Source organism: Microtus oregoni, unplaced genomic scaffold (assembly GCF_018167655.1).
Source record: "Microtus oregoni isolate MIOR12 unplaced genomic scaffold, Mior012 000008F_ref0000371, whole genome shotgun sequence".
Classification (NCBI taxonomy): Eukaryota; Metazoa; Chordata; class Mammalia; order Rodentia; family Cricetidae; genus Microtus; species Microtus oregoni.
The window spans coordinates 55044158-55071811 of record NW_024543067.1 but is presented as its reverse complement, the minus strand read 5'-3'; the positions used below and the strand labels follow the sequence as shown (position 1 = coordinate 55071811).

The following is a 27654-nucleotide window of genomic DNA, read 5'->3' as shown; positions in this document are numbered from 1 at the left end:
CAATTGAACTTGGAATTCTCCTATATTCATAATTAAGAAAAAGATCATGTAAATGAAAATTGTTACACGATCTTACACAAATTAACAGATCATACAAATCATGGGTGCTTTGGAAAGAGGATTTCCTTCTCATTCCTAGATACCTTTAAGGTAATTGTGTATTTGACTGATTGTTTTTATACCATTTCTCTTGCTTTGGGGGATTGTAAAAGGAATACATTCAGTGTACCATTGGTGAATTTTAGAAGTCTATGGTCAGGTATCATTGGAAAATTTTACCCCAAGGGAGGACAAATAGTTCAACTATGTGTCAAAAATTTCTGGCTCTAGCAATTCAACCTACTAGGAAACTGTAAGATCACATTTATATGATTCATGTTATGGATGATATTTTGTTATCTTGTAGGAATGGAGAGATACTTTTAGCTGTCTGTGGGCACTTGTAAATATCTCTACAAGCTACATGACAGTTCATAGCAACAGGAAAAATTTAAAGACAACATCCCTTTCAATATTGGGGACATGTATTGTATCCAAAGGAGGTTAAACCACAGAAAATAGAAATTAGAAAGTACCAGTTGAAAACTTTGAATGATTTTCAGAAATTATTGTGGTATATACAATGGTTGAGACCATATTTTAAAATGGCCACAGAAAATCTGAAACCCTTATGCAACATTTTGAAAGGAGATTGTGATCCTACATTTCCCAGGGAATTAACTGATAAAGCTAGACAAGTTATTGATCAAGTGGAACAGGCCATTCAACATCAATATCAACAAGTTCAATATGTAGATTATGAGATGCCCTGGGTAGGTTATATCCTGCCTACAAAATGTACATCGACAGTGGTCATTTGGTAGAATGAACCATTACTATGGATTAATCTTCCAATATTTCCCATGAAAGTGTTGAACCCATATTATAAGGCAAAAAATTAGAATGGAGTCTTGCTGATAAGTCAGGAAAAAGCCTGCCTAAATAGGAATTACATAAACTAAATAAGAGTTAAATTAATTACAAAAAAATTAGAATGGAGTCTTGCTGATAAGTCAGGAAAAAAAACCTGCCTAAATAGGAATTACATATACTAAATAAGAGTTAATTTACCTGTTTCAAAATAGTAATTTATAGCCTATAGCATTTGCAAATTTTGCAGGAAAATTGATAGCCACTATCTTTAAAGATAAGTTATTATAATTTTCTCAGACATATGCATTTATATTTTTTAAAAATCGTGGTGGTACCACAACATATAGCACAGGATGCTCTAGTATTTACAGATGAATTCTATAATGGAAAAGCAGCTTGTTATTAATTCAAAAAGAATTTGCTGTGCAAACCACACCTGTTTCAAGTCAACTAGGAGAGTTTGATAAGGGATACCCTTCTGTATGCTGTGAATATGTCTTATTACCTTTGGTTAATAAAGAGGCTGATTTGTCCAATAGCCTGACAGAATACAGTCAGGCAGGAAGTCCAAACAAAGATGAAGGGAAAAAGGAGGCAAAGTCAGGGAGACACCATGTAGCTGCCATAATGGTAAGATGTCAGAATATCACTGGTAATTCATGGCCATGTGGAAATACACAGATTAGTTAAAAAAAAAGTTAATTTAAGTTGTAAGAGCTAGTTAATAATAGCCTGAGCTAATAGGCCATACAGTTTGTGAGTAATATTATTTTCTGTTTGATTACTCAGGACTGGGTGGCCAGGAAATGAAAGCGCTGTCTCCATTTACAACAGTGAAGAGTCGTTGCTGTAGTTTTCCAAATTTTAAATAATTAAGCCTTTATTTTGTATTCTGATAGCCATTAAATATTCATAGCTTTACAAGTTATAGAAACATTGCATTATAAATATACTGCCAATCTGGCAGTAAAGGTTTTATTCCAGCAGATTCAAAAGAAACTCTATTTAAGAAAATACCCTTGTTTTATTGACCATATTCGAGCTCATTCTGGACTTCCAGGTCCATTACTTGCATGTAATGTTCTTGCAGATCAATATACTAGGCTAACTGGATTTATTCAAGCTGAGCTAGCTAGACAATCACATGACATTCATCATCAGAACAGTAGGAGTTTAAGAAATCAGTTTCCTTTAACTAAAGAAGCTGCTAGATAGATTGTCAGGCAGTGCTCAATCTGTCCACTGTTTTTTACAGTACCTCACCGGACAGTTAAACATAGAGGACTAGTGTCTAATCCATAATGGCAGATGGATGTAACACATATACCTGAATTCAGAAAATTAAAATATGTGCACGTGGCAGTAGATGCATTTTTAGGATACATGATGGCTATTTCTCAGTCAGGAGAGCCTAAAAAACATTCAATTTCTCATTGCTAAAATGTTTCCCTCAAAGCAGAGTACTAAAACCTTGCAAACCAATAGTTGATTGGGACACATCAGTAAAGCTTTAAAGATATTCTATCATCAGATGTGTGTTAAACATAAGACTGGAATTCCTTATAATCCTCAAGGACAAGAAATTGTGGAATATACTCATGGTGCCTTGAAAACACAACAACAAAAAATAAAAAGGGGGAGTTATATTCCCAGTGACCACATAATATATTAAATCATGCATTCTTTAGTTTAAATTTTTAAAATGTGGATGCAGCAGAAAATTCTGTAGCTAACAGATTTTGGTATCCTACCACTGAATCAATTTTTCCATGTAAAGTGGAAGGATTCTTGCATGGGATAATGTATGGGACCTGATCCTGTGTGATTATGGGTATGACGACATGTGTGTGTTTATCTAGAATGGACCTCAGTGGCTGCTGGATGATTGGTGTAGATGATAGAAGAGCCTCCTAACAATGCAGAGGGAGAATATGAAGGATGATGGAGGGAAGTATTGGGCATATATTTCTAATCCTTTGATATTACATCCGGTTTTGAGAGAAGGGGCGTGGGCCATTGTAGTGTTAATAACTCCTTGCCATTTTGGAGGTATGTTACTGAAACTCCACTAAGGTTCAGCATCTCAGAATATTCTTGACTGGTTGGGGAATCAAGGAGATCTTAGAGTGGCTTCTGGCCAACCAGAAAAAGGAATAATGACAGGACTCTGGCATATTGGTCCAGGAACACATAAATTGTGGATTTGGAAGCTTGCAGCTGCTGTGGGAGTTTAGTCACCTGGACTGGCAAAGGGAAAGATTTAATGTGTCATGGTTTACCAGTTGTGTTGACAAAATACCTATGGGTACCCAGGTAATGGTTTTTCAATGGCCTCTTTTTGTTATGCCGCTGACACTGCAGCAGATATTTTGAGTGTATCAGGTCCGTGAAATGTAGATAAGGGACTTAAAGTCTTAGATCAAATGAAAGGGGCTTTGAATAGGTCAAAACGAATGATAGGTTTGGGGACTGCATATGTTAAGAATGACTTGACAAAAAATGTTACTGTTGCTCTGGTTACTAAGGTATAGAGCTGAAGTTGAACAAAAGATAGAGGCTTTGTATGATGAAATATTTAGGGTATGAGATCCAAGGTTTAAAGATCAGATCACATTTAAAATGTCATGCGGAATTTCAGTGGGTATGTGTAAAGATTAAGTTGTATTTGCGAGACATGTGGACATAATGAAAATATATCCTGGATTTGGTTCAATAACATAATTTCAGGTGCTGTTTAATAAGTCAGTAGCTTCTGACACTTCTTTAAGATTTCTGTGGGGCAATGAGACCTTGAGCAGCTAGCATGTTAAGGAGGAATGGAAGATTATGTAAAAATGCCTTCCACAGTTCAAGCATCAGCATTCTAGAGCTCTAAGAAACATTTTAATCAATTCTTTGTCACAAACCTCCCACTGCCCTGTGAGTGTTGGGTTAGATTTTCACAACCAGAGAAATGGACTGTCTCAGTCACCAAAGAAGATGACACAGTTCCACACTTCTTAGCACTTTAAAGTGTTGCTTACATGGTCAAAAATGGCTAAAAGACATAGAGAAAAGAAGTTCAAATAGGAAAGCCTCTAAACAGGATCCAATGGGTTTTACAAAACAGTGTGCATCGGCTTAAAAAAAGAAGAAAATAGGTATAGACAGTTGAAGACAGAATAAATAGTTTAAAAAATTAAAATAAAGTCCATAATAAGACAATAAATGTAATATAAAAGAAAAAAGATATAAAAAGATGGGAAATAGTCATGGACTCAAGATCCTGTATGTTATTTTGTTGGTTTTGAATTGGATGGCTGGTGGGCAGGAGACAGCTGCTAAAATATTGAGGTTAAAAGAGAGCTGATACAGCGTACCAGCCTGAATATTTTAAAAATGCCTTAGCATTAAAACAAACATCAAACTATATTTATCCAATAGTGCTTAAAACATGCGTTGCTTTGCAGAAGCAGTTTCGCTTTTGTTTCCACAGAAATCAAGAAACTGTGGATTCATTCCAGGTTAAGGTGGACCAGATTTGATCAAGGGAGACCTCCTGAAACTTGACAGGTGCTATCCATCAGCAAAGGCTATAGCTCGGCTTCCCAGGATTTGGACATCTCCAAGTTTCTCAAGGACCCTAAAGATAATTTGTCCACAGACAGCAGGAAGCAGGTTGGAGGAAAAGAAACTATTTTTTTTTTTTTTTTTTTTTTGGTTTTTCGAGACAGGGTTTCCCTGTGGTTTTGGAGCCTGTCCTGGAACTAGCTCTTGTAAACCAGGCTGGTCTCGAACTCACAGAGATCCACCTGCCTCTGCCTCCCGAGTGCTGGGATTAAAGGCGTGCACCACCACCGCCCGGCAAGAAACTATTTATAATTAATATATTATGCCTCAGAGTGGTTATTCGGAAAACGGTATGTGGGAGAGAAACATGCAGTTCATTTTTTTGGCTGATTTTCATAGCAAGTATATAGATTTAAATGAGGAGTTAAATGGTTCTCTTGTTCATTATTTTATTGTGAAGTATCCAATTTGTTCATCATTATTTAGAACTTGCTCAAGGATCTCCTGTGTATAGTGTTGTTACTTTACAAATGTAAAACATTTTCTAGCAACAAAGAAGTGTTATAAATAAGACATAAAAAATACTAGAAATGCTCTATAAGGGGTGCTAGAAAGGATTGCATGAGGTAGGAAATGGGTACCAATACACATAATTCTTAATGTAAAGTCACAAGTAAATAAACGCTTGTGTGATTATGTCTTTGCATATCATCTCTTTCCAGGACTACAAAATTTCTGACTGGTTAGACAGCAAAGAGAACAACAGAGGATTGGAGATAGCTGAAAATATTTGAATGTGGTTTCAAAAGTCATTGAGTGATAGGAAAATGGATGCTCAAATTTTTCTTGTTCAAATTTTTCTTCTGTGTAATATTTTTTTTGATATAGAGTTTCCCGAAAAGAATGGAATAAGTAAATCAAACCACAATGGCTGAGGTCGTCCTTGGGTTAAGAGAGAAGTCAGAGCTACAGGTGCCTCTGTTCCTCATCTTTCTAGGAGTCTATTTATCTAAAGTTAAGGGAAACTTGGGCATGATCATTTTGATTCTGGTTAGTGCACACCTGTGCATTATTTACTCAGCAATCTGTTCTTTATTGACTGTTGTCAGTTAACTGTAATTACTCCCAATATGTTGGTGAATATTATGACAGAGAGAAATGTCTTTTCCTACCCAGAATTCATAGCTCAGTTCTACTTCTTATGTTCTGCTGTTGAAGAATGTCACATGCTGGCTGTAATGACATATGACTGCTATGTGGCTATCTCTAAATCTTTGCTTTAAACGAATTATATCTTATGTCTGTTTGTGGATGATAGCTGGAGTATATGATATGGGCCTACTCAGTGCCTCAGGTCACAGTGTCTTTCTGCCCAGACTCCTTTTCTGTAAGGTTAATATGATAAACCATTACTTCTCTAATCTTGTCCTACTACTGGAGCTCTCTTGCTCTAATGTATTTATCAGTGAGGTACTAGCACTGTCTTCTGTGTATTTAGCATTGTTCTACCAGCTATGACCATTCTTCGTTCTTGCATCTTCCTCATTCTCAGCTTACCCCACATTCAGTCCACTGGGGCAGATCCAAGACCTCCAGTACATGCAGTCCCCATGTTTTGTCTGCTGCCGTCTTCTTTGATTCCACATTTTTCTTGTACCTTCACCTTCAGTCAGCTCCCTGGGCCAAAGAAATTGTCATCTGTGTTTTATACCATTGTTGTGCCTCTGTTGAATCTCATGACATGCAGATTAAGAAATATAGTTGTCAAAGTTGCCCTGAAAGTTAATACAAAAGATAAGTTTCCACTAAACAAATAATAGCGTTCATTAGCAATAGCACACAACTTCTGGGATTTGCTGGAGGATATACTCTATGACCACTAAATATGGGACTATTGTTAGTATATGATTGTTTTGAAGAAATGTACCAAATATAAAAATGGATTCTCACCTTCATATCCATGGAGAAGTGATAATCTCTTTTAGAACCAGTTTTCATTCAAGATAGCAATCTGAACCACCTGATGAATATTCTTAAAACTATTTTGTGGTTGCTTAAATTTGCATATATGAACCCTGCTCTGCCTAGGTGAGTGACACTAAAGCACATACATTAAGTTGGGAATAAATTTCTTTAATATTCCTTGGTTGTCTCAGTGTTGTGTAGATGGCCTTCTTGATCAATTGGCAAATGATTCAAATGGGCAGGAAAAAAACCTCTGTCAACAGTGAGTCACACAGTAAACCCTTTTGTCAATATGTCTTTTCTTGTAAGTGTTCCGTGTAGAGTCATTGGTCTGGTTCATACTTCTTGTCTATTTGTTTTTTTTTTTAAATATTTATTTATTTATTATGTATACAATATTCTGTCTGTGTGTGGTTCATACTTCTTTTGAATGAAGAGTTAGAGTGATTTTCTTTCATTCATTTCTGAGTTTCAGACTCAAAAGCCTTATTCTTTCACTGTAGCATCTCTTTGCATCATACACATGGGAAAAAGATTGGACTGAAAAATTGTTTTCTGACTAATGATAAGTCCCACTCACAAAATTATGATTAATTTTCAATGGAAAACTAGGTTATAGACAAGGAGACTACCATCTTTGAAATGTTCTTGTTTTTCTTTCCTCATTTAAAGTTTTATATTATTGAAAGGAAGAATGCCATGTTTTACTCCATATATTTGCTTTGGTTTTATCTAATTAGATGTTAAGACAAAGCTTCGCATACATGACTATAGTCCAGGCTGATCTTCTGAGGTTCTCTTTTTCCGGATAACTCTAGGTATATGTCAAGTCATTACCTGAAGTCATTTTTGAGAGTCCTAACAAAGTGAGTTCTTGGCTTTACTCTTTTGGCTTTAGAAACAACACTTAGATCAAAAAAGAGCCACAAATTAAATTACATTATCACCCAAGCATAGATTCAGGATATAAGAAAAGTAATTTAAAAATAGGTCTGAAAAATCAAGTCATTTGCTAAAGTGTTTGTATACAAGCATCAGGACCAAAGTTGGATCTCAAAAAAAAATTTTAAAAATAGAGGGTACTGGGTAGCTGCTACCATTGAGTTGAAACATACAGCTAGCCACATGACCGATTTGGTTTTCTTTTCCCTTACAGTTTTAATCTTACATAATGTATTTAAACCCTTATTTAAATAAAACTTGTTTTGAGAAAAATAGAGATGGTGACAGACAATTGCAAACACATCACTGGGAGATAGAGACAAGTATATTGAATACATTGTCCCAGACTAGCCTACTTGGCTAATACCAGGCCAGTGAGAGACCTTGCATCAGAGAAAATGGACAGCCTAAGAAACACTAAAATTTTCCTTTGCCCTTCAAATGTTTATGCATACATATGGACAAAAAACTTCAATATAGAGTAACCTTGTCTGATGTGATCATTAACCTCCTCTGAAAAAGCTGCCGGCAGCCCTCTGAAGTCTGGCTATAGAACGCGGGGTGAGCTAGACAGATACTGTGCAGGGTATTTACAGACGGCTTCTTTACTTGGAGAGCTATTGTTCACTTGTGTGTGAGGGAAAAAAAGGAAGGAAAAAAATGAGATTTTAGCATTATTTTTTGGTATTTTTTTTTATCTTTGAGATGAATTTTCTTTTATCATCGAACAGAAACCAGTTAATTTCCCCAGGAAAAGAAAATTACACAGACATTGCTGCTTCAGGAGGAGATGCGTTTCACTCCATGCCTGCATTCCCTTCCCCTGAGAAAATTCTGATTTCGTTGGTTCTACTGGAAGAAGAGCGAAAGCTGAGATGACCGACCACCCGAATACAACCTCAGCATGGCGGTAGTGTGGCAGCTGGGCGTACCTACGCAAGCAGGAGTTGTCAGAAAGTGCCTTGGATGGCTGTTAGGCTCTTGAGACTGTTCTTCCTGTGTTTTCTTTGACAAGAAAGTAATATAAAGGAAAACAGACAGTGTTGAAGCACACTAGCCTGTCCGTCTAACAATCTCCCACCTTTTTTTGCATGTCATTTTATTGGCATATATTCATTATACATGGTAATGTGTTTCATAAAGATATTTACATACAAACGTATAGTGTATCTTGACTATATTTACACATATGTAGGTCATGTACACTGACTATATTTTCATGCATGTACATTACATGTATTGACTATTTGCATGTGTATTCTCTTTCTTTCCCTTCACCTTCTCTTTCGTATACCCAGACAATTTCGATTCTGTTTAATGGCATGTACAAGTGAGTGACTTTGTTGCACATTATTATTCTTACATGTATTAAAAAAAGACTTCTTTAATATAAAAATACTTCAATATAAAAAGACGAATTTATTAGTCTTCTTCTTTCTTAAATGCATTTCTACAATCCCACATACCTTGGTAAATGAGGCATGAGTCCTTAAATACAAATTACAGAGTTGGATGTGATATAAAAGTAACGTTTTGTATTCTAAATTCTCTAGTCATTTTTTAGCAACCTGAGATTGTCTTCTTACTTTATGCGGCCAGTTCACTAACCTGCAAGCTGGCCTAATTGCATTATCTCTTATTTCATAAGAAATGTCGAATCTCAAATTCTACTCAGATTTTATTTGTCAAAATATTGGTTTTAATTCAAATGCATCTCTAAATAAAACTTTAACACCAATATAGAATTTTTTGAGGACAGAAAAAATTAACCAGCTGGGAAATGGCATTTTCTTTCCTTTTAAGGCTTTGCTCCCTAAGAGCTAGAAATCCTTGGAGACTGTGTCACCATGCTATTTGGAGCTGGCATATAAGTCCAGCATACAGCTTCAGGGTATAGGAGGCCAAACTGCTCAGGTGACTGTGAACAGTGAGACTGTTGCCAACTCTAGAGCTGAAGAAGCTCTTGGGGATGGTGACTTATCATTAGATCAACTTCAAAAATAGCTCTGAGTAAGCACTAGGCCCTGGTCTCTGAGCACTGAATACTGTTGGATGATGAGCACATCTGCCTTAGTGACTTTGTGAATGGAAAGTAAAACTTGGTGTTTTGGAGAGAAGAAGGGTGAGTAATGAGTCTAAAGGTACCATTGTGCAAAATCAGGAACACACTGCTTACTAGACTCTTTCATTCAATTATGCTTGGAATAATTTACAGCTTATTAAATGCACCAATCCCTTGCATGTCCTGAAAGTATAGATGTAACCCATCACTTGCATTCTGCTTTGACTCACAATATAGTAACATGCTACTTAGATATTAATTTTCTAGTATTCAGTAGGAAGGTTCTGCCAGTTATGCTGAATTGGATGTTGCAGGATATTTTAACTTTAAAGGAGATTTAAAATGAAGTTAACAGTTTCCAGGTAATTGGTTAGGTAAACTGAAATGGTCTGTTTGCCTCCCTGACTGGACATATTTTATGTCCAGGAATAAGTTTCTAGTCTTTATTTTATTAATATTTATGTAATTAAATAACTTAGATATCATAGTCATACACCAAATGAACCTCTTTCCTTTTTCTTCCCTTAGCATGTATTAAAGTCCCCCAAAATACCACAGTACTTAACAAAATGTGTTTTCCAGATGATTTTTATTTTGCCAGTGTTTCTTTTTAAAAGGGGCATCTATCATCGGCTTCACAACACAGAGGCCACGCATCCATGTTTAACAGTGATTCTAGTTTCTTACACACATAGATAATGGAAGCATTATCAACACAACATAATGGGATGAGTAGAAGAAGGCTGTTGTTTCTGATGGTAAACAACAGGCTTAAAGGACACCAGAACAAAGGACAAAACTCAGCACCTCAGCTTGTGCTCAATCTCTCCTGGTGTTCTGACTGCATGCCTTTGAATTGGAATGTGTATTGCACATCTTATTTGGGTTATTACCACAGTCTAGCCACTGCTTATTTATACATGATGTCTCAGATGTCCACTTCCTTTTGTATCATACAGGGATGTGAGGACTTTCCTGACCTCGTAAGGATTTGTGCCTTGATGTTTTCATGTGGGTTGCATCAAATCCTTTATTTTAGACATGAAAAAAATGTTTTTCACCCCATAATTTATATATTCCTAGTTAAGTTGTAAATTATTAAAGAAATTTCTTGATCTGTTTATACATTTCCTTTTATTTTCTCTTCTTCTTGTGTGTGTCTTTGTAGTAACTTTGAAGGCATATTGGCCACAAGATACACACCTTACCCTGAAATAAGTGATTTTTGACTTAAGTTTAACTCTAAAAGGAAAAATGTTATACTTCATAAAAACCCTCTTACTCTGCAATGCCTAATATTCTGACTGTAACTCAAGCAATTCAGTTCAGTAATAAGAGTAGACCTTCTTACCTACAGTACAGAATTTATAGCCACACTAAACATCTTTGTTTAGCTTACTAAAATTTTGGAAAAACTAATTTAAGTATGACACATTTTGCATTTTTACTTTATTTTGATTATCTCTAGGGACCATAACATGTTTTGCAGTCAAAAGTGATATTTATAGATCCATATTGAATCTATACACATTGGAATAATTAGACAATAGAAATATTTTATGATATGTATAAAATATAACAATAATTAGCATCATATTTTTAACAGAATAGAGGTGCTTTAATTTAAAACTTTATGGTCAGAATTTTCTTATTGTGTAACAACCCTGTGAATATTGGAATACTTGTGTACTTCACATAAGCCTTGCAGTCTGCAATAATAACCAATCAATTACATAGAATATTACGTTGTCCTCCCTGGTTTCTTTTATTTGTAGATTTTATTACATATTTGGAGTTCATTTCTAACTAATATATGCTAATGTCACAAATTTAGGTGGTGAATTCTTTGAAGCAGAGTGGACATCTCTTTACCCTTTACTACTGCAATAAGGTGGGGGGGGTTGGGAGAAAGAAGACAGACTCTTATCTTTGAAGCATAACATTACATTCATTTCACTTTATCTAATGGCTCCCAAACACACAAATATTTTGTTTCCTTTATCCTTTTAGAATGTCATTATTCTTTTTTAGATACTCAATTGTCTACATGCTACCTGAAGAGAATTAGATTTATGAATAATTATCTTCAGAAATGTGTATATTTTTATTATTTAAAGTTTCATTTTTATTTTATAGGAAGTTTAGATTTTTGCATGGTACTAAAACAGATATATATATATATATATATATATATATATATATGATGTTTAGCATAGCATTAAGAACTCTGTCAATGAATTTTACGAGATAAATAAAAGTTTTGTAAACATATTAATGCTTGTATAAGCTACCAGTCTATCTACAATATAACTCAATTTCCAAATACAATAATGAGAGAGGAGGTCATGACACTGACTTATTTAATGCAACTTAGTAGACCATGTGGACAGTGGGTATAATATTCATAGTCATTAATTCTAGAAACATAATAGGAACAAATTATTTACTGTTGTGGAGATGAGCTAGATAAGAAGAGCTAGAGATTACATTGGAGCTCTTCAGTAGAGATTCTGCTTTCTTTTTTTTTTCTTTTTTAAAAATTTATTTATTTATTAAAGATTTCTGACTCCTCCCCGCCACCGCCTCCCATTTCCCTCCCCTCCCCAGATCAAGTCCCCCTCCCTCATCAGCCCGAAGAGTAATCAGGGTTCCCTGACCTGTGGGATGTCCAAGGACCACCTACCTCCATACAGGTCTAGTAAGGTGAGCATCCAAACTGCCTAGGCTCCCCCAAAGCCAGTACGTGCAGTAGGATCAAAAACCAATTGCTATTGTTCTTGAGTTCTCAGTAGTCCTCATTGTCTGTTATGTTCAGCAAGTCCGGTTTTATCCCATGCTTTTTCAGACCCAGGCCAGGTGGCCTTGGTGAGTTCCCGATAGAATATCCCCATTTTCTCAGTGTGTGGGTGCGCCCCTTGCTGTCCTGAGTTCCTTGCTCATGCTCTCTCTCCTGCTCCTGATTTGGACCTTGAGATTTCTGTCTGGTGCTCCAATGTAGGTCTCTGTCTCTGTCCCCTTTCATTGCCTGATGAAGGTTAATATTCAGGAGGATGCCTATATGTTTTTCTTTGGGTTCTCCTTCTTTTTTTTTATTATTGAGAAAAAGGAAAAAAAAAGTTTCCCCCTCATCCCAGCCTCCCATTTCCCTCCCCCTCCTCACACCATTCTCCCCCTCCCCCCACTCCTCTCCCCCTCCATCTCCAATACAAAGAGCAGTCAGGGTTCCCTGCCCTGTGGAAAGTCCAAGGTCCTCCCCCCTCCGTCCATGTCTAGGAAGGTGAACATCCAAACTGGCTAGGCTCCCACACAGCCAGAACATGAAGTAGGATCAAAACCCCGTGCCATTGTCCTTGGCTTCTCAGCAGCCCTCATTGTTCGCCATGTTCAGAGAGTCCGGTTTTATCCCATGCTTTTTCAGTCATAGTCCAGCTGGCCTTGGTGAGCTCCCAATAGATCAGCCCCACTGTCTCAGTGGGTGGGTGCACCCCTCGTGGTCCCGACTTCCTTGCTCATGTTCTCCCTCCTTCTGCTCCTCATTGGGACCTTGGGAGCTCAGTCCAGTGCTCCAGTGTGGGTCTCTGTCTCTATTTCCATCCATCACCAGATGAAGGTTCTATGGTGATATGCAAGATATTCGTCAGTATTGCTATAGGATAGGGTCATTACAGGTTCCCTATCCTCATCTGCCCAAGGAACTAACTGGGGACCTCGGCTTGGGCTCCTGGGAGCCACTCTAGATTCAAGTCTCTTGTCAGCCCTAAGGTGGCTCCCTTAACTAAGAATTGTGCTTCCGTACTCCCCTATCCAGCCTTTCTTTATCCCAATCATCCTGTTTCCCCAAGTTCCCCCCATCCTCCCCTTCTCACTTTTCTCTCCCCATCTCCCCTTATCCCCAACCCACCCCACCCCCAAGGTCCCACTTTTCTCCCCAGCAATTTTGTTTACTTCCCATTGGCAAGAGGATAACTATATGTTTTTCCTTGGGTGCACCTTCTTATTTAGCTTCTTTAGGTTCACCAATTGTAGACTCAGTGACCCTTATTTATGGCTAGAAACCAATTATGAGTGAGTACATCCCATGTTCATCTTTTTGGGTCTGGCTTACCTCACTCAGGATAGTGTTTTCTATTTCCATCCATTTGCATGTAAAATTCAAGAAGCCCTTGTTTTTTACTGCTGAGTAGTACTCTAATATGTATATATTCCATACTTTCTTCATCCATTCTTCCATTGAAGGACATCTAGGTTGTTTCCAGGATCTGGCTATTACAAATAATACTACTATGAACATAGATGAACAAATGCTCTTGTCATATGATCGGGCATCTCTTGGGTATATTCCCATGAGTGGTATTGCTGGGTACAGGGGTAGGTTGATCACGAATTTCCTGAGAAACTGAAACACTGATTTCGAAAGTGGTTGCATAAGATTGCATTCCCACCAGCAATGGATGAGTGTACCCCTTTCTCCACAACCTCTCCAGCAAAGGCCATCATTGGTGCTTTTGATTTTAGCCATTCTGACAGGTGTAAGATGATATCTCAAAGTTGTTTTGATTTGCATTTCCCTGATTGCTAAGGAGGTTGAGCATGACCTTAAGTGTCTTTTAGCCATTTGAACTTCTTCTGTTGAGAATTCTCTGTTCAGGTCAATGCCCCATTTTTTAATTGGGTTAATTAGCATTTTAAAGTATTGTTTCTTGAGTTGTCTATATATTTTGGAGATCAGACCTTTGTCTGTTGCAGGGTTGGTGAAGATCTTCTCCCAGTCAGTAGGTTGCCTTTTTGTCTTGGTGACAGTGTCCTTTGCTGTACAGAAACTATTCAGTTTTAGGAGGTCCCATTTATTCAATGTTGCCCTTAATGTCCGTGCTGCTGGGGTTATACCTAGGAAGCGATCTCCTGTGCCCATCTGTTGTAGGGTACTTCCCACATTCTCTTCTATCATGTTCAGTGTGTTTGGACTGATCTTGAGGTCTTTAATCCATTTGGACTTGAGTTTTGTGCATGGTGAGAGATATGGGTCTATTTTCATTCTTCTACAGGTTCACATCAAGTTGTGCCAGCACCATTTGTTGAAGATGCTTTCTTTCTTCCATTGTATACTTTTAGCTCCTTTATCGAAAATGAAGTGTTCATAGGTTTGTGGGTTAAAATCTGGGTCTTCTATACGATTCCATTGGTCTACTTCTCTGTTTTTATGCCAGTTCCACACTGTTTTCATTACTGTAGCTCTGTAATAGAGTTTGAAGTCAGGGATGGTAATGCCTCCAGAAGATCCTTTATTGTATAGGATTGTTTTGGCTATCCTGGGTTTTTGGTTTTTCCATATAAAGTTGATTATTGTCCTCTCAATATCTGTGAAGAATTTTGATGGGACCTTGATGGGGATTGCATTGAATCTATAAATTGCCTTTGGTAGAATTGCCATTTTTACTCTGTTGATCCTCCCAATCCAAGAGCAGGGAAGGTCCTTCCATTTTCTGGTATCCTCTTCAATTTCTTTCTTCAATGCCTTAAAGTTTTTGTCAAATAGATCTTTTACTTCCTTGATTAGAGTTACCCCAAAATATTTTATGCTGTTTGTGGCTATCGTGAAAGGTGAAGCTTCTCTGATTTCCCTCTCTGCTTCAATATCCTTTGTGTATAAGAGTGATGGAGGAAGGTCATTGGCTAATAAAGGCACTGCCCTGGCCCATTTTATTGGTTAGAAGATAGGTGGGAGGAGAAAACAGAACAGGATACTGGGAGGAAGAGGAAGTGAGTTCAGAGACTCACAGCTCTCCTCTAGGGAGCAGACGCCTGAGAGAGACGCCATGCCCCGCTCCCGGCATGAAGCTCCGACCCAGGATGGACTAGGCTAGAATCTTCCCGGTAAGACCGGTTCTCACAGATTATTAGAGATGGGTTGATCGGGATGTGAGAATTAGCCTGTAAGTGCTAGAGCTAAAGGGCCAAGCAGTGCTTAAAAGAATACAGTGTCTGTGTAATTACTTTGGGGCATAAGCTAGCCAGGCAGCTGGGGTGCCAGGGACGCAGCCTCACCGTCGCCCTTATTACTTCATATGGCGCCCACGTGGACAGCTGCTTCCACATAAAGCCTGAGACAGCTTGGGAAGTAATTCTAGAACAAAATGAAAGCATTGTGCCTGGTTTCTTGGTAGCAGCAATTTCTCGGTTCTACTCTGCTTGCTAGAGGCAAGCAAGCGCCTCATCTAAGAGAGGCTTCCTGACTCAGCTTTAGCTGCAAAGCCTGCAGCTCATTAAGAGGTCCTGCCACGAAACACTTAAACGGTGTTGACGAAAAGCTGAACACATGCTTTTCGGTTTTCAGCCATAGCAGTAAAAAAGCTGTGCCGTTTAAAAATGCCGGCTTTCTGGGCCATCCTGCCAGGGCAAACTCTGACTGTTTGAGGCAGGAGGGCCGGCTACCTAGAGAGGACTTGAGTGTTGTCTGTTGTAGCTCACTTGCTGGCAGGGACCTTAAATGCCATACAGTTGTTGCAGTAAACGTGGCTACAGCCTGTATATCCGTCATGAGGCTGGAAAGCTAAGGAATGGACTGGATCTAGCTGGCAAAGCCACACCTTTAATCCTACTGATATTGCTTGGTAAATTAAAGATTCATGTGGTCAGAAAAAGAGAGATATACAGTAAAGAGAGATTCAAAGACAGAAAAAATTTCTGAATGGTTTAAAGTGTGTTAAAAATATATGCAGACTAAAAGTTGAAGTTCTTAAAGTAAAAAACAAAAAAAAAAAGGAAGAGAATTGTTATGTGTGGTAGCACACGCCTTTAATCCCAGTGCCTAGAAGGCAGAGACAAACAGATCTCTGTGAGTTCAAGGTGTAGTAGTGTACACCTTTAATCCCAATGCCTGGGAGGCAGAGACAGGCGGATCTCTGAGAGTTCAAAGACAGCCTGGTCTACAGAGTTACTTCAGGTCAAAGATACAGAGAACCTGTCTCAAAAAGCAAAGAGTTAAAAGTAAAAATAAACAAAATAGAGGTTAAAACAAAGCTGCACAAAGATGGAAAATACACAGAGAATCTTGATACTGTATGCTATTATGCTCTCTTTAAATAATTTAAACGCTGAGGAAGGAGCAACAGATGCTAAAAGATATTTATTTATAAATGCTGCTAAACTAATCCAACATAGATATTTTGAAAATGCCTTGAATTTGAAATTTGGATCTAAGGACATGATACTTTGGAAAGGAGTTTCTTATTTTGTTTTCACAGAGGATGAGACGCTGTTCATTTCTTCTATTCCAATTTGGTATGATGGACCACGCCCTCCTGAAGGGTTGGTGTAAACATCTTCAAAAAATTGCTTTGCTCAGCTGCCAACTGAGATGAAACTAGCACACAGGTTATACCATGAAAGACCTAATTAACGACGCCCCCATTCAGCAGAAAGCAGTTTGGAGAGAAAAAACTGCACCCATGTTCCCAAATATGGTTTATAAACATCCTTTTACATTTAAAGGGGGATATGATATAGATATGAATAATTTACATTAGTATAGATTTTGCTTTATTGATAGAGATTTAAGGTCAATTTTGTTATATGTATAAATGTTTCTGATTTTGATTAAGGTATTGTGATAGTGTAGTTCATTTAAATATGTACTGTATAATTAAGAAGTATAGGTTGTTGATGGATAATCATCGATAATAGTAAAGCTTGTAGTCATGTTAGTTAGATTTTCTAGACATATAGAGATATATTTCAGATAGGCATTCTTCATATCTCTCAAAGGCTGCAGAATATGGCATTTAAAATATTTTAATAACTTAGGACTTTTCATGACAATGAGACACTCTGCTCCTGGCAGCACCAATCTACTTCAAGAGGAAGATGGGCATCAAAGAGGATCCTTATGGAGTTTGATAGCCATTTGTACAAGAAACTGTTCTTGCCTGGACTATTGCATAAACTGTTAACAGAGAACCCGCAGAGAGAGGACTACTGAACTTGCCTAAATGTGAGATGATCTTTCTGGGTTCCTGATTCATGAGAGAGTCTGCGAGACATTCTTCAGGACAAGCAGATAGTGACTGCCTTTGGAATTTCCTGCTTGATGAATATGTCTGCTGGATACTATGGGCCTGAAGGCTGAAGATGGATGCCCCAACGGTACAAAAGAACTTTGGGTGACTGTCCAGACAGCGAGATGTCTTTGTCATTTCTAGAGTTTGAAGTTTCTTAGTTCTTGTTTACTTAGGTAATATATCTTTCTGGAGTCTTTGATGGAGTTAAGAATAGTTAGTTATAGTTATAGTTTTCCTTAGTTATGATAAAGATTATTGTAACTTTTACTTGATAACTGTTTTGTTATATGTAATTTTGCTATGTTAAAGCCTTTTTTTTTGTTTAAACCGAAAAAGGGGAAATGATGGAGGAAGGTCATTGGCTAATAAAGGCACTGCCCTGGCCCATTTTATTGGTTAGAAGATAGGTGGGAGGAGAAAACAGAACAGGATACTGGGAGGAAGAGGAAGTGAGTTCAGAGACTCACAGCTCTCCTCTAGGGAGCAGACGCCTGAGAGAGACGCCATGCCCCGCTCCCGGCATGAAGCTCCGACCCAGGATGGACTAGGCTAGAATCTTCCCGGTAAGACCGGTTCTCACAGATTATTAGAGATGGGTTGATCGGGATGTGAGAATTAGCCTGTAAGTGCTAGAGCTAAAGGGCCAAGCAGTGCTTAAAAGAATACAGTGTCTGTGTAATTACTTTGGGGCATAAGCTAGCCAGGCAGCTGGGGTGCCAGGGACGCAGCCCCCCACCGCTCTTATTACTTCATAAGAGGGCAACTGATTTTTTTGGAGTTGATCTTGTATCCTGCCACATTACTAAAGCTGTTTATCAGCTGTAAAAGTTCTTTGGTGGAGTTTTGGCGGTCGCTTATGTAGACTATCATATCATCTGCAAATAACGAAAGTTTAACTTCTTCCTTTCCAATTCGAATCCCCTTGATCCCATTATGTTGTCTTATTGCTATTGCTAGAACTTCAAGAACTATATTGAATAGGTATGGAGAGAGTGGACAGCCTTGTCGTGTTCCTGAGTTTAGTGGGATGGCTTTGAGTTTCTCTCCGTTTAATTTAATGTTAGCTGTCGGCTTGCTGTATATAGCTTTTATTATATTTAGGTATGACCCTTGTATCCCTAATCTCTCCAATACTTTTATCATAAAGGGATGTTGGATTTTGTCAAATGCTTTCTCAGCATTTAATGAAATGATCATATGTTTTTTTCTTACAGTTTATTTATATGATGGATTACATGGATAGATTTTCGTATGTTGAACCAGCCCTGCATCTCTGGGATGAAGCCTACTTGATCATAATGGATAATTTTTCGGATCTGTTCTTGGATACGGTTTGCCAGTATTCTGTTGAGGATTTTTGCGTCGATATTCATGAATGAGATTGGCCTGTAATTCTCTTTCTTGGTTGGGTCTTTGTGTGGTTTTGGTATCAGAGTGACTGTAGCTTCATAAAAGGAATATATCAGTGACCCTTCTGTTTCTATATTGTGAAATACATTAAGGAATATAGGTATTAGGTCTTCTTGGAAGTTCTGGTATAATTCCTCATTGAAACCATCTGGTCCTGGGCTTTTTTTGGTAGGGAGGTTTTTGATAACAGCTTCTAATTCTTCGCGACCAACAGGTCTGTTTAGATTGTTCACCTGGTCCTGGTGTAACTTTGGTATGTGGTATTTATCTAAAAAAGTGTCTATTTCTTTTACATTTTCCAGTTTTGTGGCATACAGGCTTTTGTAGTAAGATCTAATGATTCTCTGAATTTCCTCTGTGTCTGTGGTTATGTCCCCCTTTTCATTTCTGATCCTATTAATTTGCATATTCTCTCTCTGCAATTTGATTAGTTTGGATAGGGGTTTATCAATCTTGTTGATTTTCTCCAGGAACCAGCTTTTTGTTTCATTGATTCTTTGGATTGTTTTTTGTTGATTTCAGCCCTCAGTTTGATTATTTCCAGTCGTCTACTCCTCCTAGGTGAATCTGCTTCTTTTTTTTTTTTTTCTAGAGCTTTCAGGTGTGCTGTTAAGTCTCCAATGTGTGCTTTTTCTGTTTTCTTTAAGTGGGCACTTAGTGCTATGAACTTTCCTCTCAGGACTGCTTTCATAGTGTCCCATAAGTTTGAGTAGGTTGTTTCTTTGTTTTCATTGAATTCGAGGAAGACTTTAATTTCTTTCTTTTTTTCTTCCTTGATTCAGGTGTGGTTTAGTAGTTGACTGTTCAGTTTCCATGAGTTTCTAGGCTTTCTGGGGGTAGCGTTGTTGTTGAATTCTAACTTTAATCCATGGTGATCTGATAAGACACAGGAGGTTACGAACATTTTTTTGTAACTATGGAAGTTTGCTTTGTTACGAAAAATATGGTCAATTTTTGAGAAGGTTCCATGCGCTGCAGAGAAGAAGGTATATTCTTTCCTATTTGGGTGGAATGTTCTATAGATGTCTGTTAAGTCCATTTGATTCATTACCTCCATTAATTCTCTTATCTCTCTGTTAGGTTTCTGTCTGATTGACCTATCCATTGGTGAGAGAGGAGTGTTGAAGTCTCCTACTATTAGTGTGTGCGGTTTGATGACAGCCTTGAGTTTTAGTAATGTTTCTTTTACGTACGTGGGTGCTTTTATATTAGGGGCATAGATATTCAGGATTGAGACTTCATCCTGATGAATTGTTCCTGTTATGAGTATAAAACGTCCCTCTCTATCTCTTCTGATTGATTTAAGTTTGAAGACAACTTTGTTAGAAATTAGTATGGCCACACCTGCTTGTTTCTTAGGTCCATTTGCTTGATAAACCTTTTCCCATCCCTTTACTCTGAGTAGGTGCCTGGCTTGTGGTTAAGGTGTGTTTCTTTTAAACAGCAGAATGTTGGATCCTGTTTTTGTATCTTATCTCTTAGCCTGTGCCTTTTAATAGGTGAGTTGAGCCCATTGACATTAAGTGATATTAATGACCAGTGGTTGTTAATTCCGGTCACTTTTTTAGTAGTTGAGTTTGTGTGTTTCCTTTCTTTGAGTTGTGCTGGTGAAGGGTCTCTAGATGTTTGAGTTTTGTGGTTATTGTTGGACTCCTTGCTTAGTGATTTTCCTTCTATTACTTTCTGTAAGGCTGGATTTGTGGCTATGTATTGTTTAAATTTGTTTTTATCCTGGAAAATTTTGTTTTCTCCATTTATAGTGAAAGAGAGCTTGGCTGGGTATAGTAGTCTGGGCTTGCATCCATGATCTCTTAGTTTCTGCAGTACATCTATCCAGGACCTTCTGGCTTTCATTGTTTTCATAGAGAAATCAGGTGTAAGTCTGATAGATTTACCTTTATAAGTAACTTGGCCTTTTTCCTTTGCAGCTCTTAATATTCTTTCTTTATTCTGTATGTTTTGTGTTTTGATTATTATATGGCGAGGAGATGTATTTTTTTTTTAGTCCAGTCTATTCGGTGTTCTGTATGCTTCTTGAACCTTCAAAGGAATATCCTTCTTTATGTTGGGAAAGTTTTCCTCTATAATTTTATTAAATATATTTTCTGGACCGTTGAGCTGTACTTCTTCTCCTTCTTCTATCCCAATTATTCTTAGGTTTGGTCTTTTTATTGTGTCCTAGATTTCCTGAATGTTTTGTGATGAGAATTTGTTGGTTTTGCTGTTTTCTTTGATCAGTGTGTTTATTTTCTCTATGGTATCTTCAGTGTCTGAAATTCTTTCTTCTCTCTCTTGTAATCTGTTGGTAGTAATTGTATCTGTATTTCCTGTTCGTTTTCTCAGATTTTCCATCTCCATCCTTCCCTCGCTTTATGTTTTCTTCATTACTTCCATTTCATTCTTCATGTCTTGACTCGCTTCCTTTACCTGTTTGATTGCTTTTTCTTGTTTCTCTTGGTTTTCTTGGGTATCTTTGAGTGCTTTATTCATTTCCTCTACCTTTTTGTTTTTGATCTCTAATTGTTTATGGCAGTTTTTCACCTCCTGTTTAAGGTCTTCTGTTATTTTCATATAATTCACTTTTGAGTCATTTTCTTCTAATTCTTCTAGAGTAGGGTGTACAATTCTTCTTATTTCGGGATCCCTGGATTCTGGTGATGTCATGTTGACTTTCAGGTTGTTGGAGGAATTCTTGCATTGGCGCCTTCCCATCTCTTCCTTCAAATGGAGCCAGGAGAGGCCTGGTGTCTTGGTCCAGTCTTTGCTGTGACTGACTCTCTGGTCATAACTCTTCAGTGTAGAAGCAGGAACCGTCCAGTCCAGATGGAACTCCTCAGCACCGAAACATAGATGCCTGGTAATCCAATGACCCGCGGATAAAATGGAGAACTTGGGGGGCAGGGCAGGGACGAGTAGAACACAGGACACCCTGCCGCAAAAGCTGAAGGTGTGAGTGCTCCCTTTGTGGGGGGGCTTCCTTGAGGCCTGCCCGGTAGGCAGGCACTCACCTCTCTGTGTGGGTAGCCTTAGTGTAGGAGCAGAAAACTGTTTCTGAGCAAAGGACCTAGCAGATAAGGCAGGCTTGGGGGGGGGGGTCGGGTGTAAGAAAGACAGCCCTGCAGAAGTAGCTGGGGGAGGGGGGGTTGTAGTCTCTTCCGGGACAATCTGCCCCTGGGTTGCATACACTCACCTGTCCAGGTGGAACTCCTCAGTACCTAAACAGGGCCACCTGGTAGCCGGATGATGCGGGGACGAAAGGAAAAAACTGGGGAGGTGGGACAAGATCCAGGGGTTCACAGGCACCCCTGGAGCACAAGCAGAAGGTGCCCACGCTCCCTTTCGGGGTCCTTGAGGCCTGCCCGGTAGGCAGGCACTCACCTCTCTGGGTGGGTAGCCTTAGTATAGGAGCAGAAAACTGTTCCTGAGCAAAGGACCTAGCAGAAAACGCAGGCTTGTGTGTGTGTGTGGGGGGGTCGGGTGTAAGAAAGACAGCCCTGCAGAAGGGGCTGGGGAGGGGGGCCTGTGCTCTCTTCCGGGACAATCCGCCCCTGGATAGCACACTCACCCGTCTAGATGGAACTCCTCAGTACCTGGGGTTCACCTTCTTATTTAGCTTCTCTAGGATGGTGAATTATAGGCTCAATGTCCTTTATTTATGGCTAGAAACCAAATATGAGTGAGTACATCCCATGTTCATTTTTTTTGGGGGGGTCTGGCTTACCTCACTCAGGATAGTGTTTTCTATTTCCATCCATTTGTATGCAAAATTCAAGAAGTCCTTGTTTTTTTACTGCTGAGTAGTACTCTAATATGTATATATTCCATACTTTCTTCATCCATTCTTCCATTGAAGGGCATCTAGGTTTTTTCCAGATTCTGGCTATTACAAACAATGCTGCTATGAACATAGTTGAGCATATAGTTTTGCTGTATGATAGGGCCTCTCTTGGGTATATTCCCACGAGTGGTATTGCTGGGTCCAGGGGTAGGTTGATCCCGAATCTTGGGAATGAGGCTAATAGTATAAACAAAAAATGCAATAAGTTTTGCTTTTGTTCATCAACATGTTTGCATTTTCCATTGGTACATTTTTATTAATATTGTAATCATCTTTGATAAGTTTGATAGATAAAATATTTGGAAAATAATACATGCCTCATCTTCATATGTGTTTTATATCTGATTAAAAGCTAATATATATATATATATATATATATATACACACACACACACACACACACACATATATATATTTATATATTCAAGTGTAAGTTTCATTTTATAGACCAGAAAATGGTTCAATACTTCCATGACATTAATGCCTCCATAGTACAAAGTTTGTCAGTCCAGATGTTATTTAGCTCACAGGCTTAACATCTGGATAAGAGTGTTTAGTGCTTTTCTCCTCCAGTGGTGTCCATAATAACTTACAGCAGTATGAAAGTTAGCATTTAGGATTGAAACTTTCAGGTAGGTACCATCCTGATATCTACATGCTTTGTGATCAAGTACAGAGTGCCTTCAGCAACAGGATCTTTTCATTGAGCTTTGAAGTAAAACCAATAGCATTGAGAAGAGCCTGTTTTTTGTTTGTTTGGTTGGTTTTTTAGAAGTTGATGACATGTCTTTGACCAAACCTCATAAAGAGGGCACTCATTAACACAAGATTATGCATGATTATATGAAGAAAATGTCCTCCAGACACAATAGGACAGCTGCACATACTCCACTGCCCCATATTCCAGTGAAAGCCACATCTCACAAACATAGGCAGCACAAACTAGGGTTATGGGTAAAAAAATATGGCACCAAAGGGGTTAGATCTTTGATGATTTCAGAGAGAGGCTGTCTATGATCTAAGTATATTGTAGGAAATTTTTGACAAAAAAATAAAAAAATTAAAAACCCTTACCAAATAACCTCTGCAATGTAATACTTTATAATGTCAGAATATATTTAATAGCTATGATAAAATCCTGATACATTTCAAGATAAGAAATCTTTAGAAAAGGCACAACACTTGTAACGTTACAATGTCAATGGAATGATGAATATATGAAACATTTCTAATTATGATAACTTTAACATATAAATTATTGTGATATTATATTTAAATGGAGTTAGTAGGTCATTTATAGAAATGAAAATTAATAAATGTTGAAGTACTGGCTGAAACTTTACTTTAAAAATTAAGTAGTACCAGGTGTAGTGACACAGTTCTAAGCACTCAGAGTGAATAGGCAACAACATTGTGATTTCTGGGCCCGCCTGGGCTGCAGAGTGAGCCCTTGTATCAAACAAACAATAAGAGATTAACAGCTGAGAATCATACCACAGAAGCACAGAAAGATCAAAACAATTTGATATAACAAATAAAATACAAAAATATAACTTGTAAAATCAGCATACCTATGTGAGGTTATTTATGGATTAGTGAAAATGGAGTACTTCTAGAATGTGAAATCTGAGAAAAAAATCAGGCTTTACTGAAAAAAATCACTGCTTAAAATAAATCACACACAAACACACACACACACACACACACACACACATTCTGAACACTGTCACCCTCACACATCTTATGTCCCATATCTCCCTACTACACTCTCTCCTCACCTCAAATATCTTTATCATATTTATAACATTTTCCCCGTGTTTTGTGACTTGTGCCTCTTAATGAGGTCAGTTTTGTCATCATTAATTTAGAACTATTTGTTGGAGAATGGGGGCCATGTTGGTAAGTACATAACTGAAGACAATGTTTGCCTCATTCTAGAATCGATGAGTAGCCCAAAGACCAGTGGTAGCGGAAGTGTCAGATCCTCCCCAATCCCAACAATTCTGTGATGAACTGTTAACAGGCTCAGTCTTTTGTGGCCCATTGAAGCAGCCACTCTCACTGTGAAGTCATATTTTTGCTGGGTCATTATAACCAGAGAGATTTTCTCAGATCATCTCCTTTATTTTGGCTCTAATATTTTTTGGCTTTCCCATTTTATGATCAGCAGCATTGTATGTTTTGCCTTTTCTTTAATTTTATGTGAGGTTATAAGAAATCTTAAAGTTGAAATCTTCCAGGGATGCCAAGTCTTACCTCAATAGTTTCTTAAAGACCTTCTATCTTATCCGTCTACTTAAACCTGTGAACTTTCATGAGATTTGTGTTGTTATCTCTGTAAAACTTAAATGTCTAGATTTTAAATACATTTCAACTTTTGACCTTTTAACTAACCTCTAATTCAGTTAGAGTTTCATTTTGTGGAAACATTGATGAATTTTTCCACAATTCAATAGGATAGAGGATAATCATTTTATTGTCCCTTAATGTTTGAGTTTCTATATTGCAATCTTTCTTAGTTTGAGAAATAAAGGGAAAAATATGAACTGAGCTGAGTTGGTTCCTCTAATTTTAATGTGTAGAAAATGAATTTTTCCTTTGAGAAAATTCCAATATGATATAACAATGCAAAATTATATTGCAGATATTTTTGGATGATAATATGACACTATTACTAATTTCTTTCTATGGTAAGTAACACAAACTCATTGTATTCAATGTATTCAATTGTATTCAATGTATTCATTGTATTCAACATTGGTAAGTGACTGTGAGTGAGCACAGGCACTTTGTCTCCATGGCCTCACTATTTAACCACTGCTAACTGACTCTGTTCCTCTTAAAAACTGGGTTACAAACAGAAACCTCTTCCTAATGGAGCACCATGTATCTAGTACATAATCCTAGGAGCACCGTGTATTCAGTACCTCATGTAATGGTTGCTCCAGATGTCATTTAATCTTCACATTTGTAAATTTAAAGACTTTGTGTCTCTTAAAATTAGAGAAACAATGGAAATTTTTGAAATAAGAAACCCACAAATCCTCTGGAGAAATTAGATTTTTGATAATTCTGTTTTTAGGGAAATTTGCTTCCTCAAGCCTGTCTGTCACTTTTCCTCACTGCTACCCACTCAGATTATGAACTTTGCTTTGAAATCACAAAAATTATCAAAGCTTGATCACAGTGAAAATATTTGATTTAAAATGCATTCATATTTTCATATAATATACCCTTATTTTTAAGGATAAGCTTAAAATTAGTAATAAAAGATAAATTTTATTTCTCTAAATGATCCATTAACGTAATTACATAATGAGCAAATTATTCTAAGGCAGAAACAATTTTTATGTGTACTTTTTGTACATGGAAAATAACAATAAATTCACTCTGACAATATGAACATCTCTCTCTCTGCGTCTCTTTCTCTCTCTCTCTCTCTCTCTCTCTCTCTCTATGTGTGTATATATATATATATGAATACATACATACATATGTATACACATAGCACATATAAATAGATCATGCACACATACATGCACCCATATATGTTATTTGGGAAAGTATTTCTTTGTGTAGCCTGTCATTTCCTAGAACTAGCTTGGTTGACCAGGCTGGCCTTGAACTTACAGAAATTTGCCTGCTACTGCCCCCCTAGTAATGGGATCACAGACAACTACCACTACCTGGCTTACACAATTCTTTTACTCCTTCAGGATCTGGATGAAGAACATAGCAGCAGGAAACCATTGCACAGTAACTGAGTTCTTCTTGGCTGGGCTCTCAGAGAAACCAGAACTCCAGATGCCCCTCTTCCTCCTCTTCATTGGAATCTATGTGGTCACTGTAGCAGGAAATCTGGGCATGATCACACTGATTGTATTCAGTTCCCACCTGCAAAATCCCATGTACTATTTCCTTAGCAGTCTGTCCTTCATTGACTTCTGTCAGTCCACAGTTGTCATCCCTAAAATGCTGGTGAGCTTTGTGACAAAGAAGAACCTCATCTCCTACTGTGGATGCATGACTCAGCTCTATTTCTTTGTCATATTTGGCATAGCGGAGAGTTATACATTAGCTGCAATGGCATATGACCGCTATGTGGCCATCTGTAAACCGCTGCTATACAATGTAACCATGACCTATCAGATTTATAGTTCCTTGATTTCAGGAGTGTATATTTTTAGTGTGTTCAATGCATCAGTTCACACGGGCTTCATGATAAGGATTCAGTTCTGCAAGTTAGATGTCATCAACCACTATTTCTGTGATCTTCTTCCCCTCTTGAAGCTTGCATGCTCTAATACCTTTATTAATGAATCTTTGATTCTAATATTTAGTATAGTGAACATCTTTGTCCCAACTCTCACCATTACTGCTTCCTACATCTCCATTATTGCCAGCATCCTCAGGATAAAATCCAAAGAAGGAAGGTCCAAAGCCTTCAGCACCTGTAGCTCCCACATCTCTGCTGTTGCTGTCTTCTTTGGTTCTGTTGCATTCATGTACTTACAGCCATCATCAGTGAATTTGATGGACAAAGGGAAAGTGTCATCTGTGTTTTATACTACTGTTGTTCCTATGCTGAACCCATTGATCTACAGCCTGAGAAATAAGGATGTCAGTGTTGCCTTGAAGAAAATACTTCAAAGAAAAAAATTCATGTTTCAGAAGTAATGTGAAAGATTATTCATTAGAAAAAAGTTATCCACAAATACATAGTTTGAGTTGATATGATTAATTTTATTCTAGTTGAAGGAATTATTATTCATTTGCTAGGACACTTTGATAATTTTTAGTTAGAAATTTCAAATTCAATTTTCAATGTACATATTTTCTCCCCTGTTTCACAGAATAAAGCAAACCAATAGTAAGGATGACTTGAAATCATATTTTTCAAATGACTAACTATTCATGAT

General features: G+C 37.7%; 1 protein-coding gene and 1 pseudogene across 1 annotated transcript; both read left to right on the top strand.

The window, feature by feature from the left end:
- The first annotated feature begins 8028 nt into the window (after positions 1-8028).
- Positions 8029-8195, top strand: LOC121451471 (annotated as a pseudogene).
- Positions 8196-26458: 18263 nt separating this feature from the next.
- On the top strand, positions 26459-27412 carry LOC121451412 (olfactory receptor 1537-like). Its single transcript, XM_041656862.1, has one exon. The coding sequence runs from the start codon at positions 26459-26461 to the stop codon at positions 27410-27412; it is 954 nt and encodes a 317-aa protein (XP_041512796.1).
- The last annotated feature ends 242 nt before the right edge of the window (positions 27413-27654 follow it).